The sequence below is a fragment of the Phoenix dactylifera genome, chromosome 8 (genome assembly GCF_051530095.1).
Source record: "Phoenix dactylifera cultivar Ajwa chromosome 8, Ajwa_hap1_PhDact_Kaust_v1.1, whole genome shotgun sequence".
Lineage (NCBI taxonomy): Eukaryota > Viridiplantae > Streptophyta > Magnoliopsida > Arecales > Arecaceae > Phoenix > Phoenix dactylifera.
In genome coordinates, this window is record NC_143197.1 from 10,479,666 (window position 1) to 10,498,474 (window position 18,809).

Genomic DNA, 18,809 nt, shown 5'->3' on the forward strand with positions numbered 1-18,809 from the left:
AGACAAAAGGTAAGCTAACATATTAGAAAGAATTTACTCATAAATGCTATTTCCATTATTAAAATTAAATTGCTCTCTTTGTATCAGTGAGAGGTCAATGAATTTTGGGAAGACAATGTCAATCCAACTATGAAATGATGATACTATATAGAAGAATTTTGGTATATTTGGATTTTAAAAGAGGATATCACAAGGTCACATTCTATATTGTAATCTAGATGACATGAATAATAGAACTATTTGTACTCATACTAGATTGATGTAAGCTACTGTTGTACTAGAAAAAAAAAAACAATAGAACTACTAAATGCAGTGAGCTAGGGATCATTTTATTCCATTTATTCACAAAAATAATAGCATATGCTAATGGGGTGGTCAATAAAATATTCACACGTCATTAAATGATAAAATATCATTTTGATAATGGATGCACATATTGTTCAAGTTGAGATCACCTAAAATATTTTTTTTAGGAGGATAGGGACGGAAAGAAGTAAAGTGAGACAGTGTGTCCTTAAGAATATACGCAAAAATGGTCTATTATTACAAAATCTAAACTAAAGCGGATACGGCGGATTCAACCTAAACTAAAGCAGCCAAAAAGATAAAAGCTAAGAAAACTAAATGGTGTGATTGCCATTTCACGTGAAGTTCTTCAATAGTTAACATTTTTGTCTCCATTCACGATTGATCTGTATCCACGCATAGTGATTTTATTTTGCACAAGTTTGAAAACGGGACAGAAGATTTAATATAAAGTTGTTATAAAAGTTAGAGCTTAGAAGTAGATTTTTAAATTAATATAAATAACTATCACATCCCACATCCAAAACATGATTTGACGCCCTTCAGATCTGAAGCATGATACGAGAACACATAGCCAACATTATTTTTAACTTGTAAATCCATCAGAACAAAATATAACAATTAAATATTTAATTTTAATTTTTATTAAATAAAACTAATATTGTTTCAGAGTGTTTAAGTTCAACATCAATACTAAACTCATTACCTTCAACATTCAGAAAATCATTAACTATAAATTTTAGTTAATACTAAATTTTTTTTTAAAAAATTGCCAATCATGAATTTTAAGCCTAGAACAATCTTCATCGCTGTTAAAGCTATATAATATATTATATTTATCTCTAAATTTATTTATTTTTTCAGTGCGCGGGGACGGTAGGACCCTTCTGATTTTGGGTCTGGTTTCATATGACATCCGAGCTGAACCCGGCCTTGCGGGTCCGGTTAGCCCTCTTTATAGAATGTCTTCCAGCGATCTCTGGCTTCTCCCCGGTTCCCCTCTCTAAACCCCTCCGAACCCCAACCCCTTCCTCTTTTTCTCTTTCTCCCCTCTCGCTGGAGCGATGAGCAGCTGGCGGACGCTTCTGCTGCGGATCGGCGACAGGTGCCCGGAGTACGGCGGCACCACCGACCTCAAAGATCACATCGTAAGTGCCTCCTGCTCCTTCTCCTCTTCCACTTTTCTTTAGGAATTTTATGTTTTAGCCTTTGTTTGATTCTATTGTTGCCCTAGTTCTTCGAAGCTGTAGATTACGGTTGCTTGCTTCTTTCCCTTATAATAATTCCGTTGTTGTCATAGTTCTTGAATGCCCTAGGTTGCAGGAGGTTGCTGTCCCAAATCTTGTAAGCCCTCGACTATAGTAGCTTGTTTATTTTTCCTACAATCTCGGGCACTATTTGAGCTGAAAAATTGGTGGCAAAGAAGGTTTCGCTGCCAGATTTCATCTTGACTCCGTGCAAAGGGCTCAATTTTGGCGCCATTTTTGAAATACCACAAAATAAAATTGAGCAATAGCTTTTTTTTTTTTAATAACTGACAGCTCTTCACTGCGGGTGGGTTATGTTTAAAACATAGTAATCTTTAGCATTGTTTTTAGTTTTGCACGACATCATAGCTGAGGAAGTTGCTTTCAAGGGCCGTTGCTTAAGACATCATCATTGCAAATATGATTGCTCACTTGTTATGCTGTAATTGTTCTATACAATTTATTGTATGTTTACCTGTGTTCTAGTAATTTTTTTTTCTGTTTCTTCCTTTAATGCTCTTGGTGACCTTGTTTACTGGAGAGAGGGGATGGGTTTAATTGTTATGTTGATTGAAAACCTTTGCAAATGACTCCTTTGTTAGTATTTAACTTTATTCTAACATAAAACCACGAATATTTCATACTTTCAATGACATATCTCAATCATGCGAACTTTCTGTTGATCTAATCCAAGGATTGGCTGTATTGTAAACTCTTTTTCTCTTGTGTTCTTATATCAGTTGAATAAGTTTATGACTATCACTCTCTGTTGCTTCACAGGAAACATGCTATAGTGTAATATGGCGAGAATTTGAACATTCTAAAGATGTCATCTTTGAGGTAATATTGACTAAGTAAAAAATGTGCTGGTACATGCATGCATAAAGAGCTGAATTACATCATTCTGCAGATTTTCTCCATAACTTGGAAATTTCCTTATCATTCTACATACATTTCTGCACAATTCTTTAATAGGAGCACATGTACTTGCTTTCACAAGGTGTTGTTGAGAAAAGAAATTGAGTTAAAATGTAACATAATACCAATTAGGTGGAAATTCTCAACTTCTAGGGTTTGGTTTGGGGAGCCTCCTAAGACATTAGCATGTTCCAGAAATCTGGATGGTACAACTATATTAAAGGAATTTTGCTTTTGAACTATATAACTAGTTCTCAAGGCCCACAACTTCCATAGAGTAACATTATTTGTCACGTTTGTCATCTTTTGAAAATTTGTTGACTTAAAATAATTCATTTTTTCTCATTGCATGCCATAGAACAAAAATGCCCAACTGTCAGCAGTGCCTAAATGAATTAATTGGCCATTAGACAGACAACTAACTTACATTCCTAAATTTCAGGAAGCACCTGTCAAAAGCAAAATATATTTATTTGAATGATCTTTTGGCAAGCAAACTGCTAAAACTTACTAAAATTGCAAATGTTTTCTAGATTCCTCACAAGCTTTAATTAGAATTCTGCAACGATATAGATTAAAATATTCTAAACCAAGGTAAATTTATTAGGTGATGCATATTATGCTTCTTTATCACATCTGTAATGGTCAGTGGTTTCTTTTCAAATTCATGCAAGTTTTCTTGGTTAACATGTTATGTTACTCTAATAGGTTGTCAAACAAATGTAAATGCATCTCTTTGGTTTATATCTTAGTTTATTTATGAAATTCTCACCACTTTTTATTTTTATTGTTATTTTTTTATATTTATGATTCATTAGCTTTTTGTTCGTATAATACAATTTTCCTGTGCCGCACCTAAGCGCCTGTCTTCTGCTTAACTATATGGTCCCTTGGCCACTTGAATACTGGAACTATGTTAGGTATTGCCTTTTCTATTATATGAATATGGCTCCATTTGGCAAAGCTTTTGGTAGGTTATAAAGCACTTATTGACTCTCCAAAAACACTTTTGGATGGTATAGTGGTGTTTGGTAAAAAAATCGAAAAGTTGTTTTGGCTTTGCCACAAAGCTAAAGACATCTATTCGGAAAAAGTTCTATTTTGAAGCTTCTGCCTAATAGTGCTTTCTAGCTAATTTCGGAAAGCAGTTTTGGTTTTAATAAATTTTTTCTAATAACCAAAATACTCACCAACAAATCTCATGATTACATCTTATATTATATCATATCATAAATATTATTATACTATACTATAATATACTATAATAAAAAATAATAAAATATTATATTATATTTTATTATTACATTATGATAGTATAATATGTTATATTAATACATAATTATAAGATAATGTATTTTTATATTATATTATAAGCATAACATAACATATTATTGCAATCATAATATTATATTATAATAATAATAGTTATATTATGATAATATAATATATTATTATAATAATATTATAATAATGTTATTATAATATACTATTAATAATATAACAAGATAATATATTAGATTAGATTACATTATATTATATTCTATTATATGATTATATTATAATAATATTATATTATGATAATATAAATATATAATATAATATAATGTAATAATACAATAATACGATCTAATATAATAATATTTAATAGTAATATAATGTTATATTATACTACAATATAATATAATCTATTATTAGATTAGATTCTAATTCGCTATATTATATTATATTACAATATTATTATATAATATTATATTATATATTATGTCATATTATAGTAATATTATACTATTAACAATACATTATTATATCATATCATATCGTATCATGTTATGTTATATTATTATGCTATAGTATTCAATATTATATTATATTAAATTATAATAATATTATACAAAATAATAATATTTTAATATGTAATAATATGTAATACTTTATTGTATTATACTTCACTATGGAATACTATGCAATATCCTTTATTGTCATTTTATCATACTAAAAGCACTTTCTCATTTTGGTTACCAAACATACGGTAAAGCTTCATAGCAATTTAGAAGCATAGTTACTAAACAACAAATAGCTTTCTATGAAAACTCTACTTCCAAAAACTCTACTTTTCGAAAGCTTTACTTCTAAAAGATCTAAAAGCTCTACCTACCAATAGTAATCCCAAACATGGCCTATATCTTTTAAATGTTACCAACTTGTATGTGAAGGAGCTTGAGAAGAAAGTATTAATTAGAACAATTATGATGCCACTGTAATGCTTGATATCATGTATTCGGGTCCGGTATCTTTTTCGATATGATCATCCATATTTTTCACTATAAAGTAATTATCTCTCAACAAACATGGACTTAGCTTAAATCCACCAGAAGGTTTGATGTTAGTAATGATTGCTTGTAATCTGTGCTTGTTGTCATTAAGTTCAATCTTAGAGAAACTAAAGTTCATAGATGTGTTAATCTGCTTCATAGGATTAGTATCAATACAACTATTCTGAGATTTGCTAACATTTGAAGTATTAATGTGGGTCCTGTGGATTCAAACAGCTCCTTCTTCAATGTGCTGAACAGCTACCACACAAAATTCCTTTGTATGGAGTACTGGTATGGTATTGTTTTGGTTTTCTTTATCAAGTGTTAGAAATTAATCTATAATATTTTTTTAAAGATGCTTTTAATTATATATATATATTTATAGGATATTTTTGTTGCATCTTACTTCTTTGAAGAGTATGTTATTTCAGCAGTTCCTTCATGCACATAAGATTAGTGATTTCCTCCATCAAAATATTCACCTTTGATGGTCCTTTAATTAACATGCAAAACAATCAGTACCGTAACCTTAATTATTATACTACATTGGGATCCTTAGGCTTGATTGTGCATTTAGGTTGATTCATTTTCCCCATTTAGATTTGTTTAAATATGCAATGTATTTAGTTTCTATTGTTGATTTTAGCCAGCTGTTGGTTTCAGTACTTAAGGAATGTCTAGTCGTCAATCTTTCTTTAGGTTCCTCTTGCACTTACCAGCAAGTAACCTTCTTAAAGGCAATTCTCAAGCAATCCTACTCTTGATTATGGTGCTCTTCACCATCCATTTCATATCTGTGGGTACTTCAATGCATGTCTTCATACTCTTCCTGCTTTGCCTGCTAAGTATGTTTTGTTTCGAACCCTAAGGATGCTTTTTAATTGCTGTCTAGTTGATTAGCCTCCTCAAATGGTGCAACATTGTATACCTCTCTTCTTGCACTTGCAGTGTGTTTCTTTAGTTTGGAAATTACATTACAACCAAAGCAAATAACCATCATCCAGATTTCCAATGGAACTTGGCCCCCACCTATGTGGCTATGATCCCACCATCCTTATTTCTCTGACTGATGGTTGAACTTGCAAATGTTGGCAACAAGTTTTTAGGTGATAGAATATGTGAATACTAAAATTTAAGGACAGAAACAGGTAGAAAATGCTTGATATGAGAATGAAAAACTTGTAATTTGCACTTCAGCAGAACCTATTTGAGCCTATAGCCTTTTACATTTATTGACGTGATTATTAACTTGATAACTAAGTTCATAATCGATTATATTTCTACTAATTTATCTAGATTGTTACCTATTTACTGCCTTGATGCCCATGCATATTTCTGCAGGTCATTACACACATTAGTAGCTCATTAATAGATAATGAATTGAAAATTAATTTTTCCATGATGTTTATTTTAATTTTATAAATTCTTATCGGAAGTCGCTTTTAGTTAATATCGAGTATAAACAAGAAATTTAAAATAATTACTTTATGGAGGACATCCAAGTTCCTTTTAAAGCAACTATAGTCACCTTCTTTCAGGCACAGATGATCGGATTCTTGTTTACAAATTTGGATTTTTTACAATGATAAGAGCCAGAAACATCTAAACCTGTTTTTACCTCTTCCTATATCTTAATGGTCTTAATTGATATCCTTTTTCCTTTGTTTAGTAAGTTCAAACTGTGGATTATGTTATAAATGTGCTTAGGAGTTTGTGGAGGTGCAGAATCCACTCTACCTGCATGAAATACATAAGTTCAGGTAGTTTCAAGTTCAACTTATATACATAATTTTCATACAAAACGGCAAATGTCGAGGGCGATGCTGTAGTGTTTTGCAATGGTTTGCTCTGGTGTTGGTAGACTAGATAATGTGCCACTATTATGTTGGCATTGTGTGATTCAGATGTCACTGTACATTGTTTCCAATAGTGAACAGTGTAAGAACTATTGATTGCTCATTTGTGTGAAATGCCTGGTTTAGCTGTCTTATTACAAAGGGGTTTATTACATGTTAAAATTTCATTTGTAAAAATAACCTTCTTGCTTATGGCGCTATATTTATGGCAAGCATTAAGTTTGTGACGTAGCATACTAAGTTTTGTGTTATTTGCAAATTTTAATGTCTTTACCTTCAGGTTGGTCTGATAAACTTAGAAAATGAGGACTTTGCTAAGATGGTGGTAGATACCACACATTCTAGCTTACAGGTAAATTTGCTTCTTCTTGGTATCTCTTACTTTTTGTCTTAAATGTGTGCTTCCATTTTTTTTCAATGATTGCTTCATGAAGAATTTTAACTAAAAATATCACCTGTAAAGAAGATTTGAAACCAGTATGATTTCAGTCTAAGCATAGGCTGTACATCTTAATTGAGTGATTTTTAAGAAGACCTGTTTTACTTTTTTTGTTTTAGTATCTCAGATTGGGCAATCCACAAGTGCTGCATTAAGATATGCATTATCATTACATGAAACAGTATAGTTACAGCTCAGTTCCATGTTTTCTTTAATGTATTTTTTTCCTCAGAAAAATTAACAAATAAGTTAACTTTGAAATTTGGCAATTTTGTCTGCTAATATTTCCAGGATGCATTATATTCGGAAAATTGTAACAGGATTCGTCTTTTGTTGCGGTTTCTCACAGGACTGGTAGGTTCTCCGAATCAAGCTATTTTTGTTTTGGTCTATAACAGTTATTATGTTGTTGCTGATTGCCTGCAGTATTCCCTTTTCTTGTGTTTTTTCTCTTCTTTGAATTAGCATCATGTTACATCAATTTGCATCAACTAGTGGTTTTTTTTTAAAAACTGGTGGCTGTAACTTGTTTTTTCTTTAAGAAGTGTCATACTACATTTTGTCTAGATGACTGTTTGGGTCCATTAAAGAAGTATATATATACTTAAATAAAACTGTTATTATTTTTGTTAGATTTACACTATAACTATATTTGCCTTTGCTCGGTTGGTTATTGTTATGATGTCTTCTGGCTACTGCTTGTCTCTTTATTGCAAGGAAATTGGACATTCGTCTCTTGCTTTTAGTTTCATTTTTTTTGTTTTCTTTTTTTTTTCCAGAAATTACTCTGGTGCATATCTGTTTAACTAGAAAGTTTTGCTGCCTAAAGAGATAGGTTGTCATGTTTGCAGTGATCCAAGTTTTTTTCTTCCAGTTATCAGTTGGGAATATCAGTTGCATACTAATAGACTATTTGTGGCGCATGCGTATGCTGATGTTATGAAAATACCCCACTAAACTAGTTAGTTTGACTGGAACCATGTATACATGTCCAAGCATGCATAAATACATGCATACACATATACATGCATGTATGCAGACATGCATCGTACATATATGTATGTATGTGTGATATATGTATGTATACACATATACATATACACACATACATACATACATACATACGCACATACATACATACATATATATATATATACACATATATGTACATATATATGTATATATATATATATATAAAGTGGATATATACATCTATATATATATATATATATACATACATATATATGTACATATATATGTATATATATAAAGTAGATATATACATCTATATATGTATGTATATATATATATATGTATGTATGTATGTATGTATGTATATATATAAAGTAGATATATTCATATACGTACATATATAACGTCTATATACATATATGTATCTGTGTGTGTATATATGTATGTATGTATGTACGTACATGTATATATGTGTATATATATGTGTGTATGTATATGTATATATACATACATACATATACATATGTACATATATATATGTGTGTGTGTGTGTGTACATACATATATGTGTGTACATACATACATATATATGTGTACATACATATATATATACATATATGTATATACTATATATGTATGCTTACATATATATATTGTATTTATGTATATAAGTATATACATACATACCTATGCATATACATACACACACATACATACATATACATACATACACATACATACACAGATACATACACACATACATACACATATATATATATATACCGTTTCAAGTCCTGGACTCCAAACCAACCCAAGTCTGCAGAAGAAGGGAGCCAATTTATATACAAATATGTGTGTGTATATATGTATATATATACATTTATATATATATATATATACATTTATATATATATATATACATATATATATATATACATGCATATATACATGTATATATACGTATATATATACACGTATATATATGCGCGCGTGCGGGGGGGGGGGGGGTTCGAAGAACACTTCAATGGAAGAGTTGGGAAGGTTCTCAGGCCTTCCCAACTCAACATATATAAAAAAAGAGACTGAGTTGGGCCGAATCCAGACTCAACATATGTAAGAAAAAGAGACCAAGTTGGCTCGAATCCGAACTGAATCGAACCGGTTCCAACCAGTTCGGGTTCGGAACCAAACCTAGGGGTGGCAATCGGGTCGGGTTTAGACATAAATGGGTCGGGTCAGATGCAAGTCGGGTCAAAAAATCATAAACCTGAACTCAACCTGTTTATTAAACTGGTCATAAAATTACAACCTGAACCTAACCTGTTTATTAAATGGGTAACCCGACCCGACCCATTTAACCCGTTTAATAAACAGGTAACCCGTTTAACCCAACCCAATTCGTTTAACCCAACCCGACCCGTTTAACTATTAGACTTAAATTAGATAGTTAGCATATAAGCCATGAACAATGCCAAATAATTTACGATAAATCCACCAATATTAACATGGTTGAGCAATTTTTTTTTTTAAAATTTAACCAGAAATTAAAAAAAAGAAAACACGGAGAGGAACAAGGGGAGGAGAGAAATTAACAGATTACAATTTTCTTTTTGGAAAAAATAAAAAAAATGGAAACGGGAGCCCTCAAAATCTCTGATCTAGGATTCTAGGCGCCATCCCCAAATTTTTTTCTCTCTGGAAATCATCGACGGCTTCGATTCGGGCGGGGGGAAAAATCTGGAAGCCCTAGCTTTCGCCATGAATCAAACCATAGAACATAAAAACCAAACCATTTCCCTCCACTGGCATACCTGCTGCTGGACTCCGCAGTAGTCGCCGCTTTGAGGAAAAGATAGAGCACGCTCACGTCCTCCGCCGCTTTGAGATCCAAGATCCCCAAGATCAAGAAACAGAGATAGAAATAGATGGCGGAAGGAAATAAGAGATAGCATGACTATACTACTAGCGGAGAAGGGAAGAGAACGCACGGATAGTGCAGGAGGCGGAGGCCATCGTCGTGGAGAAGATAAAGCAGTCACCGTCCGCTGGCGAGTCGCGAGACGACGAAAAGCCCCAAGAAGGCGGAAGCGACGTCCCAGGAACCCGTCGAGCCGCCGTGGTCGCCGTCGACGGGGAGGCGGAAGGAGTTGGCAAGGGGGAGGAGAGGGCGGAGGCGGAGGTCCGGAGGAGAGGAGACTAGGAGAGGGGAGAGGGATTGAGGGAATGGAGCTCGGGCGGCGCTCACAAAGACAAACCCTAAATGGCTAAACCTAAGGAGAAGTAACACGACGCCTTTGCGATCCAATCAACCTCGCGGTGAAAGGCTGAAAGCAGACGGTGGACCTCGGGTGAATGCGGGCCGAAGCGGGGAGTTGGGCCGAGGTAGGGAGTTGGGCTGGCCCTTATCTATCAGCCCAACAATTAAACAGGTTATACGGGTTAAACGGGTCAGAAATTTAAAATCTGTATCCGACCTAATTAATAAACAGGTTAAACGGATCAATCTGTTTACGATCCGAACCTGTTTAAGCCGAACCTAAACCTATTTATGGCGGGTCGAACACGGGTCGGGTTGGCGGGTCGGGTCATATTTTGCCACCCCTAACCAAACCCCACATTCGAACTGACTGGGTCCGCGCCGGGTCGGTTCGGTATGGTGATGTAGTCTTAGGACTCCATCTTATATATAGTTTATGTTTTTTATTGTTTCTGTGCTTTCCATCCAAAGCCATGTTTAGGCTTGGATTTTCAATCGAGTCATGTACTAGTACTGCTAAGCAAAAAGGGTCCACCTAGGTGTGATTGGAAGCCTAATCTAACTCCAAACCACCACATTTAATTGCTTGAGCCTTAGCCTTTATTCAATGCCTACGGTCATCACTCATCTCTAGGAACGACGGAGGATGGATGATAGTCTTGAAAATAGAATTGTGCATGTATGGAAGAAGGGGGAAGGAAGTTAGAAAAGAGAAAAAAATACGCAGAAATCCGTAGAAAACAACATAGAAAAAAATACTTTTCACGACTCGTTACTGTTCACGGAATAGTAACTCGGCCTATAAAAAGACAGGACAACAGCCAAAAAGAAAAGAAAGAAAAGAAGAAACCCTAGAAAGGTGAGTGTTACCGTGGGCAAAGCCCTGAGAGACCCTTTTTTTCCACTTTCATCCTGCTTTTTGACCTATTTCTTCTTGGAGCCACCTTCTTGACCCCATCATCCTTCATCTCAATACCTTGGTGGAGCGCGGTCTGAAAATTCTCATTGGATTGGAGGGACCAAACTCGCAGAGATAATTATCTGACTAGTTCTATCACCATCTTTGCCCAATCCTCGTTTCTTCGTCTATCAATCATTATCTCCACCTATCATAGTTACCATCGTTGTCATCTATCATATCTTTGGAACCCGAGTTTATTGGCAGTATAGTTTTTATTGTTTTGTTGTGGTTATTTTCAGTTTTCTGCTATATTTCATTGATTAGGCCTCATTAATAAGATATCTATCATATTCTGTTTTGCGTTCACATACCTCTATGATGTTCTTTTGGGATGAGTATTTACTGAAGTGTCTAATCAATCGCACCATATTTGATTATTATAAAATCAATCTACACTTGTAGTAATTGATTATAGGTTGCACCAAATGGCCCGAACCGGGTAGTTTGGCCCAGTTCGGCAATTCTTGTTGTAAAGGTAACCTGATAACCATTGTGCATTGATACAACCATGCTATTATTTTGTTCCTTAATTTGATTATTGTTATCTTTTTTACTGTTATGCTTATCTGACTTTTGACTGATTTTTGATTGCTTCACAAAATATTATGCTAAGCCAAACTCTTGTACTTTAAGTCAGTTTAATAGGATGAACCTGCTGCTGATTAAGAGAAAAACGCCATGCCAGCAACTTTAGTAGTTTACTGGCCTGTTTTGTTCTGAATCAATCTTGTATAAACTTTTTGACTTCCTATATTTCACCTTCATTTTCTCTATTTTATTCTAACCTCTTCTGCGTGATAATTTCAAACCAAGCTGCCAGTTGTAAACAATCTATATTGGACATTTGGCTGACTTGATTGAACTATGGGGCTCTAGGGATGTTCTCTTTCTTTGTTTTTTTCCCTCTTTTTTTCCTTTTTGTCTGTGCATATGAGCTATTTGGTGTCTTTTTTTCTTATTGCGTACACTAAAGGTTTTAATATACTGAAGCTGGAAATTGCTTCGATACTTCTTTTTTTTGGTTTGTTTTTTTGATTTTTTTTTTCTTATTGCGTACACTAAAGGTATTAATATACTTAAGCTGGAAATTGCTTCGATACTTCTTTTTTTGGTTTGTTTTTTGATTCTATTATGACCATTTATTTTTGGAGCGTAGATGTGCAGCAAAGTTATCTTGCCTGGTTCAATTATTGAGGCCTTTGAGACACTGTTGTCATCTGCTGCAACAACGGTGGATGAGGAGGCTGGAAATCCTTCTTGGCAACCACGTGCTGACTTTTACATCACTTGTATTTTGTCCTGTCTTCCGTGGGGAGGTGCAGAACTCATTGAGGTAATATTGATTTGGTGTCTAGAATGTTTTGGATCTGCATAAATACTTCTGGGTTGTAGAGCCTTTTTTTTTAGCATAATAACATTATATTTTAAATTTTATATCTTTTACTCTTTGAGTTAGATTTTTTGAAAAATGTTTTCTGATGTTCTCGAACTCCACAATTGTTAGTTGACTACTGTATGTACCTCAGTTTAATTTATCTGTCAATAGTCTCTCTTTTGTGATTACCTATGATGACTACTGAATTTGAGAAAAATCTGAAGATTTTAGGACTCCGCTAAAGGTGTTACTTTACTCCCTGTTTTTTGTCTGGTCTCTTGCTTGGGTAAATGGGATTCAAGAATTGTCAAAATTGTATTGTCGGGTTAAAATTGGGAGCACCTTCCATATTTTGCACACTAAAATGGTCATTTGCAACACACAATTTCAAAGGCCCTTGTGGTGAGCCATTCTTCTGTTAGCGGTCCTCCCTCTTCATTTTAAGTTTTCATTTGGCATTTGTAATCGATGGGAGAGATGTAACATTATTTTGCATATGCCTTCTTGACATCTTATTATCTATAAGAAATGCTTTGTTACAAAAAATATAGTTATCTATTTGCTTCTTACTAAATTATTTTTTGTTTGCAATTATGTAAAAAAATATATCAACAGTCTATCTTTGTTCTGTATTTTTTTATTGACGATACTATCCTAAAGTTATCCAAAAAATATTATCGTGTATTAGAAAATGACTGTGGGATTGTGTATTGTAGCAAGTTCCAGACGAGTTTGAGAGAGTCATGGTTGGTGTACAATCTTATATAAGCATCAGAAGGCGCACTCAAGACATTGGTTTCACAGTTTTTGATTCTGATGAGGACAAATTTCTTGAGGAAAAGGTACAACTTTATGAATCAATAAATGATTGCAAGTTATTGATTGCTTGCTTCAGTTAAATTATTGTGATTTCTAATTCTGCTGTTTTGCTTTTTTTAGATTTACAGTATGTAACTCTTCCTATTTATAGAATAAGTAAGAAAATTTTATGTGTCTTAAAAGTTGATTAGACTATATTATCTTAATGCATTCCCAAGATCTATAATAACACATTTCATATAATTAAATTGTTGGACGAAAGGGAGAGATGCATTTGGGATGTTATGTAATTGGCAAATGGTTTTGACCTTCAACCTGAAAAAAGTCACGGGACATTCAAAATGCCTTCAATCTGTTCAGACAGTTGGGCAGTAAAGAGTTTTGAGCACTTAAGTATATAGAAACGAGAATGTTGAAGAGATGTTTGTACAATTCAGAACCGTGGATCGAGGGATCATTGCATGAGGAGGAACTTGTAAGTAGCACCAGCTCAACACAAAGTGGCAGAGAACCAAAGAGATGTTATGGTGTGCATTTACTGTTGAGGTTTAGGGAGTGCTTGGTATGATATAGGGTAATATTTTGTTTGAAGGGGTAGGATAGAGAATGTAAGTCCTAAGACAAAATGGATGGAAATTGTAGAATGGATTGGAAACATCAGTAGTGACAGCAAATGTAGATCCTAGTGGGAACATGTGGAAAAATAATCTGTAATAATAGGGATGAATGATGAAGATGATGTAATAAAGCTTGCACGAATATATGGTATACAATGGCCCAGTCACAAGCATAGGACTGTTGAAAAATATCATGTACGTGCATGCATTCATTCTAGCACATCTATCACATTGTATAGTTACTACAAATTATTGTCAAGCAACATGGCTTCAGATCTGTGATGATTCTGTCTTTTCGGTATTTGAACATAGGTGAAAATCTTTGACATTATGTAAACTGATAAAACACACAAAAATGAATATTATCTCTGAATGATGTTATCAAAAGCTGAATTCTTGTGCGTATTGGCCCTGTACATAGAGCCGGTATGATTGAGGCTGGTAAGCACCACTTTTTAGTGAATTGAGCCCATATCATTCCATATCGAGGTGTACCAACCCTTCACCAGTCCGGTACTAAATGATTTTCTCTTTTTTCATTTTTTTGCATGGTTATGCCTAGGCGTACTACCCCCATATCACCCTTGTACCAAGTGTTGTACCATACTGGCCATCACTTTGACCCTTGAGATTTAAATCCCCAGATATTATGGTTCTATCCAAGGTTCGTTGTCTTAGTATTGGGCACTGTACGGTACCATCCTATTACAATGATGTTACACGGTACGGTACAAGATAGTGAGGTGTATCGAGTGTTAGTATGGTACGAGATTGTGTATCGGTTCGGTACTGATATGGTATGCCTAGTACGGTATGATACTGACTGGTCCGGTGAACCTTGGTTCTATCGGCAAAATTAATTGAGACGTGCTTTAAGACAGCTGGTGTTGTGTAAGGTGCATCAACTTTGCATTGGACATCTTCGTTGATGAATATTGATGAAATCAGGGCTGATATGGTTCAGAGATCAGGGCTAATATTTTTCAGTATTCATCAACAATCTTTTCTTAAAGAAATAGAATATGTATAGTATAGAAGTCTTATAAGGCCATGGATGGGCTGAACTTGGTAAAATTTGGTCCTCATGAACTTGCTTTTCATGTCGCGAAGTGTTCCCATTGGACACCAAAATCAATGATTTCTATATGGGTAAATAGAATATAGTAGATTATAATATTATTCTTGATATGTTGCTTATCTTTTGTGTTACCTAGGCATTTGTGATGAACTTGTAGAATCTGTTCCAGGTACATATCCGAATAGGATACACATCAGACACTTGGATACAATTTTTCTTTAGTTGCAGCTTAGTCATTGATTGGGAGTCAGACTCTTCAATTATTACTTTAACCACTATAATAGTGTTAAAAGTAAACTTTGTTCGTTTCAGAAATTGGTCAAGGATGTGGGTGTCAAAATCACTTTATAGAATACAAATTTTGTCTAAAACCTTTCAGCTAACTAGGAAGTTTGAATGAGATATATATGTCAGGAGACTTTACAAGTAATATCTTTTAGTGTTTCTATAAATATTTAAATTTAAAAAATATAGTAGTTAAAATTAATTTTTTTTATGTATCCCCTTGCATCCTTTTTCCCCTCTTGCCAAGTCAGACACTTGGAATGTCTCTGTATCTGATTCTAATGACCAGGTCCATGCAATGCTATTGATCTTACTGTCATCAGGTACTTGGACATGTCAGAAAACCAATCCTTTCTTGACTATTTTTACCTAGATCTTATCAAGGATCTTTTTCTTTATTTCACAGTGAACATGATTTAGTTGTTGTCTTATGACAAGAATGTAGCAACATGTTACTAATGATAAGATTCAGGCGTCAGTTTTGATGCCTTGTGTTTTATTGCCCTTTTCTTGCATGAAATATTTTTTGGAGTTTTATGGTCTGTTGAAGAATCTAAAATGCATCAGTAATTTTTTTTTTCTTTTTCTAAAGATGAGAAAACATGTCTTCCAAATGTTTATCTCTAAATTGTATATGGTTGGATCTTGGATGTTTGACAAACTTCAATGTTCACTATACCTAATTGATATTCCTATCTTTCTTTTTGTGCAATATTCATATAATTTATACAGATGGACCATTATGGTGAATAATTTGATTGGAGTTTCATATTGTTATTTCTTTGGAAATTCAAGCCAGTCTTTCAGTTAAACTTCTACCATTTGTTTATTCTAATAAAACTTTGTGCTTTGTGTGAAATGTGGAATTTCATGGTTTTTGTTGGGAATTTGATGCATGCAATGTACTAGTCAAAGCAAGAGAAAAATTAAAAATAAGGTATCGAGTACCTACCACTGGCGTATTGTCATACAGAACAATGTCTCCCAATTGTATGCTGTTGACTCAATGAATCAAATGTTGATGAATTGCTAACACTGTGGATGCCAGTTCTTGAAAATGTGATAGTGCAATTGTATATCTGAATTTCTATGAAATCATTAGATCAGTGGAAATGGAACTTCCGCCAACTTGATACCCTTCCTAATTTCTTTGGTGGCTTAGTATTGGAGCCAATGTAACATAGAAGATTGGAGCCAATTTAACCTAGAAGATTGATGATAATGCAGGGAATGAGGAGACAGCGAGACATGTAAAAGGATTTGCTAAGGGAGGAAGAGGTTAATGTTTGACATCAATATGGAATGAGGGGAAATCAAATACTTCTGCATTACATTCTCATTTAAAATGTTGTCCACTTAAATATGTTTTTGTCCAAATCAATCTTTATATTCTACCTTAATCGAAGCTTTTCCATTCAAGTTTGTTATGCCTTTGCCATCATTTTGATTTCTTTTAGTGGGGGGTGACTCAAATTTAGGATGTGTACCATGCTTAATGTTAAGGGAATTGAGTTCTTAGCAACATGTGATGTACCTTCTGTGTTGTAGCATATTGAGTTATTTACTGTGTTATCATGATAATGTTTCTACACTCTCTTTTAGTCTTTGTGATAGCTTGGGCTTTACCAACCTCACTTTCTCATTTTGATCCTGTGCATTGTCTACTTTGATAATCTTCTTGTTGCTTGATAATTATATTTATGTAGCACATAGATAAATCCTAAGTTTGCTTCATTAGGAGTTTTTGCTCCTGTATTTTTTTCTATGTTTTTATAATGCTCCATCTTTAGCAAGTCATTGTTTTGTATTCATGTTGGATAGGAGCATTGGGGCTTAACTTTAACTTCATCAAGATCTTTTTTGCTTACCAGATATGTTAGAGCCTTCCAATATCTCAAATTGCTTTGGGCTGTGAAAGTTTAATGAATTTTTTTTTATGCTAATTGCTGTAGGTGTTTCATTATTATTACTATAGTAAAAAATTCATGTTGTGTTAAGCTGAAAGCAGTGCATGTTGGAGGGTATTATGCATATCCTTTTGTTTACATATGAAAGTCTGTAAATTTATCTGCACATTTTTTTTTTAAAATACATGGAAATACTGACATCGATCTCAGTATACAAGTAGAAATAACTTTGCCATTGTTTTATCATCATTCTACCAATTTATCTATTCAGGATTTTCTAGAAGATTTATGGGATTGTATACAAGTTCTTTCGAACAATGGATGGAAAATTGATAGTGGTATGTGCTTTTGTTCTTTCTTCTCTTAATATCATCTTAAATTTAACAACATTTTTTATGTCAAGGTGTTTCAGTTTTTTTTATTATGCTAGTTGAGTAAAAGGCTTTGTGATTGTCTGCCTAATAATTATGCTAGTCTACTAGTTAATATTGTTGAAATGGACATTTTTTGTAGGGCTTGCTTGTGATTGAGAACAATAAATGTTCCACTATATTGAAGCTAATATATGCATTATACATACTAATATTTTAGTCAGTGATAAGGACATTGGAAGGTGAAAAGGATTGAACTTTGCAAATTCAACCCAGTATCAGAAATTTGAACAACCTTGGGTGCTCAATGCTAATTAATCCACTCTTTGTAATTGCATCGACAAGGTTTTACTCCCTTATGAGAATCAGTCTATAAAATGTAGTAAAAGCGCCTAGGGAATGATTAAGTGGAAGATGAAGCCATGAAGCCGACAGCCTTGTCATGATGCGAGGTGTGACCTTATACTAGATAGATTCCCTCACTCTTGTTTATCTTGTACAAAATGGTAAGTCGTAGAAGCCAGATGATCAATCATCAATTAGTGGTATTGATGTCCAGCTGGGGCCAATATAGGTCCAAAGCTATGAGCTAGGACATGGAAGAGAAGATAGGTGTGTGAATTATGCCCTCTCATCATAATGAAGAATACAATAATGAGCCACAATGCCACACAATGAATTAAGTGTGACCATATGAATGACATGCACATTATTTGATTGGGAGATGGCTAAGTAAATGACAACATTTAGATTTAGAGTGGCTTGCCTTCTGCATGACAAATGGATAGCATGTTGATGCTATGGCAATGGGTACCCTTAAGGAGGCAAGCGTAAGATAAATATAGTGAAGGGGATCAATATGCTTAATTTTAAATTGGCATTGAATGAGTTCTTTGAGATGGTTATGTCTGGATATTATGTGTTAGAAACTTCTACCTGCTTTAGACTCTCACTCTTGCAATTACACAGGATTTTTAATGCTTCTAAATTATAATCATCCTTCAACAAACAAACTTTTTTCGATGATCAGTAATGGCAAACTCTTTTATTTGGGGCGCCAATGTCCCATGGGGTTCTGCATACATT

The 18,809-nt window shown here is 33.8% G+C and overlaps 1 protein-coding gene across 2 annotated transcripts in view; it reads left to right on the forward strand.

Annotated features, from left to right (window-relative positions):
* The first annotated feature begins 1,248 nt into the window (after window positions 1-1,248).
* Window positions 1,249-18,809, forward strand: part of ABH1 (ARM repeat superfamily protein) — a 39,545-nt gene continuing 21,984 nt past the window's right edge. Inside the window, exons 1-8 of one of the 2 annotated variants that reach the window (XM_008812566.6) lie at window positions 1,249-1,454; window positions 2,334-2,393; window positions 5,021-5,077; window positions 6,923-6,994; window positions 7,373-7,435; window positions 12,428-12,604; window positions 13,363-13,488; window positions 17,624-17,690. In XM_008812566.6, the coding sequence (XP_008810788.4) occupies window positions 1,371-1,454; window positions 2,334-2,393; window positions 5,021-5,077; window positions 6,923-6,994; window positions 7,373-7,435; window positions 12,428-12,604; window positions 13,363-13,488; window positions 17,624-17,690 (706 nt within the window). In that variant the 5' untranslated portion in view covers window positions 1,249-1,370. The remainder of the gene's footprint in view (window positions 1,455-2,333; window positions 2,394-5,020; window positions 5,078-6,922; window positions 6,995-7,372; window positions 7,436-12,427; window positions 12,605-13,362; window positions 13,489-17,623; window positions 17,691-18,809) is intronic. The other variant, XM_088702764.2, reaches the window with a different exon arrangement.